General features: G+C 32.2%; 1 protein-coding gene across 1 annotated transcript; it reads right to left on the minus strand.

Annotated features, from left to right (window-relative positions):
* Positions 1 to 259: 259 nt before the first annotated feature.
* Positions 260 to 3,285, minus strand: LOC100793978 (trihelix transcription factor ASIL1). The gene is made up of 2 exons (XM_003545783.5): positions 1,901 to 3,285; positions 260 to 761 (listed from the first exon to the last, which is right to left on the minus strand). The coding sequence occupies exons 1-2, from the start codon at positions 2,504 to 2,506 to the stop codon at positions 363 to 365; spliced, it is 1,005 nt and encodes a 334-aa protein (XP_003545831.1). The 5' UTR covers positions 2,507 to 3,285; the 3' UTR covers positions 260 to 362.
* Between the last annotated feature and the right edge of the window lie 834 nt (positions 3,286 to 4,119).

Raw genomic sequence — 4,119 nt, forward strand, 5'->3', positions numbered from 1 at the left:
ATTAGAGATTTAAAAGATATAGTTCAATTGACAATATATATTAAGTTGTGAGGGACGATCTAAGTTTGATTTTCTTAAAATATATTCTTGAAAAGAAATAATAAACTTTAAATGTGACTAAACTAAATCCTAATTACAGTAGTAAAAAAATTATGATAAACACCTTTTAAAATAATTAATTTAAAAGTTATTAAATCTAACCTATACAATGATATGATTGAATAACAGCCTAAAAAACACTTTAAACACCATCAGGAAATAAGTTATTTACTCAAATTTTATTATATTAATAGCATTATTTGATAACTTTATGTGCACATACAATAATAACATTTTTATTAATTATCTTCCATAACCTACCCTTAACTTCTTCCAATTCTTAGAGATGAATCAACACCTTTATTGTTGACACTTGCAAAGATCCTAGCAATCTCTAACTGTGTATTGGCAATTATTTCAGTTCTCTTAAGGTCCATTTCCCCTCTTTTGGCCTCAGCTTCAACTCTCATCCTCTCTATCTCCTTCATTGTGTCCATTCTTGCTTGCTCAGACCTTATCATAGCTTCTGTAAGCCATCTTAAGCTTTCTGCTATCTCCACACACTCTTTCCTTCTTCGCCCTGTGTTGTCAATTGTTTTCTTCTTCCTCTTGTTGCATCTTAACCCGTCCTTCTTGCTATAAAGTGCTGGCGTGCTGCTATCTGTGTCCAATGGATTCTTGCTAGATACTTGATCAGATGACTTAGTTCCTAACCCATCTTCCTGTTCATCATGAATATATGTATCAATAGTGTGTTTATGTTTAGCATACACATGTGTGTCACGTTTTTATGGTTATTAATTGGTCTAATGTCAACTTCACTTGCATAACATATATACAGTTGAAATAATTAAGTAGCTTGGATTAATTAGTCTAAACTTACAAATCTCAGTTGTGTGCATGTGCTTGTGGGACTATAATGGACAACTTGAGTCAGCCAACAATTACTAATAAGAATTATTGGAGCATGACATTTTAATTCATCATGTATATTTTTTTGGCCATTAACTTTATTTGTATAAAATGTTAGCTTCAAATTTTATTGTCACTATTTTACTCCAAAAGGGAAAAAAATGTACAAAGTCGTTACAAATATAGTACTTTTTAATAGTATTATTATTTCTTCACATGTTATATATACACATATTTTGATTTTGATAAGTTATTATCATGACTATGACTTCTCAATGGTAGTCTAGAACCTACATAAATAGTATAAGAAAAACAATGCCGTAACAAACCTAACTATGCAGCAATGTATATTAAAATGTGACCTTTATAATCTCTCTTATTTTTATAAATTACGAGAAAATAGTTTATAGATTAATAATAGTAAAAAAAATACATTATTTTCTAATCACTATGATAAATTTATTTATTTTTATCAAAAACTACTATAAAATTTATATTTACCATATTTTTTAATTAATTGAGAGTGAAATTACACGGTCGTATTATGCATATTTTGGGCATAAACATAATTTCTCTAAACCGTGTAAACAACAATGTAAAAAATAATAAAGGGTATCAAAAATATAATTAGTAATCTTCTTCTGTCAAAAGAAAGGAAAGAAAAAAAAAAGTCATATTCATGCCACAACATCACTACTCCATCAATCACTCATAATTCAAATAGAAGCCTCTCTAAATATCTATCTATATCTATATATCTATATATATATATATATATATATATATATATATATATATATATATATATATAATAAACCTCGAAACAAAAAATAAAGTCTTTTTCAGAAATTAAGGGAGAAGAAATCATAACAGTTGATTTGATGACCAAGTAGAAATTAAAAATAAAAAATAAGCCCAAAACCGAAAAATTGTGCACTACTGAATTTACCTTAGCAAGCTTCTCATCAATTCCGTTGGATCCATGCGAGTTTTGTGCATTAGCAAGTGGCCCTGAAGGAGCCGCCGGAGGCGGCGACAGCTGCGGCGGTTGCGACGGCTCCACCGGAGACAGAACCGGCATCGCCGCCGGCATCATCGCCGGTGGCGGCGGCGGCGACGACAACACGGGTCCAGTTCCCCTAAGAAGAAGATCAAGCCGTGAATAAAGAGGCCATGATGATGATGCATGATCTGCTGTTGCTGCTGATTCTGATCTGTATCTCTTCTTCATGGACTCAACCTTGTTCTTACACTGCGTTGAAGTCTTTGGTGATTTGGTGCAGTTGGCACGTGCCGACACGTGCCGTGCCACATCCTCCCAATCATGGCCCTTGAGTTTGGCTCTGTTTCTTAGCACCCATTTGGCCTCATAAGCCTCAAGGAGGGTTGACACTGCCCCTTCACTCCATTCATCTCTCTTCACTCTATCACCACTAAAGGGTTTTCTCACACTAACACACTCTTCCTTAATTGGGTGGAGAGAAGAAGGGTGGTTATGGTTGTTTGTATGTTTTTCTTTCTCTTCCTCTTCCATTTCTTGTTCAACAACTCCCATGTGTTACAAGTTTTGGTTTTTTTTTTTTATCCCTTTGGGTGTGACATGATGATGATGACTCTATTTGCAAATTGTAACTACTAGAGGCAGAGAGGGAGAGAGAAAACCACTAGCATTAGAAAAAGGATGAAAACAGTGTTACCAAATGGCAGAACAAATTGAAGAGAGTGGATAGGAAGGTTATAAATTGCAAACGTGGTCGCGTTTGCAATTTCGTCGAGATCAAGATTTTAAATTGTAGTTACAGTCTCACTTTTGTCACGATAATTGATATCACATAAAATTATAGATAAATTCAATTGGCGTAATTACAATTACAGTCATGTGTGATTGTAAAGACCTCAAATACCTTATAATTGTGGCTGAAATCAAGATTTTTTAAATTGTAGTTACAGTCTCGATTTTGTCACGATAATCGATATTACAAACAAGTATAGACAAACATGATTACGGAACTTCAATGACTAGCTGAAATCTTTGATGTTGTATGAAATTACAGACAAATAATATAGTTTATATATACAATCATAATTACAATAGTTATATGATCACAAAAACTCTAAAAACCTTGATGTTGAGGCTAAAATCATGGTTGGAAACCATTTATAAAATGTTGGTGTAGAGCCATGGGGTTAGTGGGAAGAATAAGCAAAGAAAAAGAAGAAAAAAAAGATACACTTTTGTCAAATGAGTTAATGATGTTAACTTCTTAACCTTTTTTCTTTATTTCTATTTCTTACTAGGTGGGAGAAGTAGTGGTGCCTGTGGTGTTATTGTTGTGTGATTGTGGGTAATGGAAATGTTGGGCTTTATTGTTTCTGTTGATGGAGTTGATTGGCTGTTAGCGTTGACATGAAGCCAACCAAGACATCCACTGATGCTAGCAAGAGTGGTAGTGGTGGGACAATCACGTGGGTCTGTCACCCTCTCCCATTAGATCCTCGTCACCCAATTTAGAAGTTATTTATATAAAGCCAAACAATGCTAGTGATCCATGTATTTTCTAGACTTTATTTTATTGCGTAAAAAAATACATAATTTTAAAAAATTAAAATATTTTTTTTTATCATCATCATGGTGTTTGTTTGTTTTTTTTTTTAAATCAGCAATATTATTAATAAAAGCAAAAGTACGAGTGATACCTTTACAAAAAAAAATAGTCAAAAATTATCATTAGTGTCGAGTAGGATCAATTTTATTAATAATTAATTAATCTTTATTATGTTGATATTTTTATTGAGATCATCTTTTTAATCATATTTTGTGGAGAAAGTCACACATGGTGGAAGAGTCCTAAGAAAAAAATGAGATATATTGAAGTCTCACATTGAATGAAAATAGTACGAAGATAAACTATATAAGTGAGTTTTGTAGGGTTAAATTAAGCTCATAAAAAACTCACTTTCTGACATGATATCAGATTCTCTAGATGGATCCCATTAATTTTGAAACTTAAAAAAAATAAAATTGAACTTCAATATCATTTGAATGAATGACTTGTCATTACAAAATTTACTATAAAGTAAAATTTATTAAAAATTATGCATCTATTGTTGATACATTAATCCTTAAAGAGTATATTGGAAAGTCTCCTTCCCATCACCACCGGCCAA

This window comes from Glycine max, chromosome 15 (genome assembly GCF_000004515.6).
Source record: "Glycine max cultivar Williams 82 chromosome 15, Glycine_max_v4.0, whole genome shotgun sequence".
Lineage (NCBI taxonomy): Eukaryota > Viridiplantae > Streptophyta > Magnoliopsida > Fabales > Fabaceae > Glycine > Glycine max.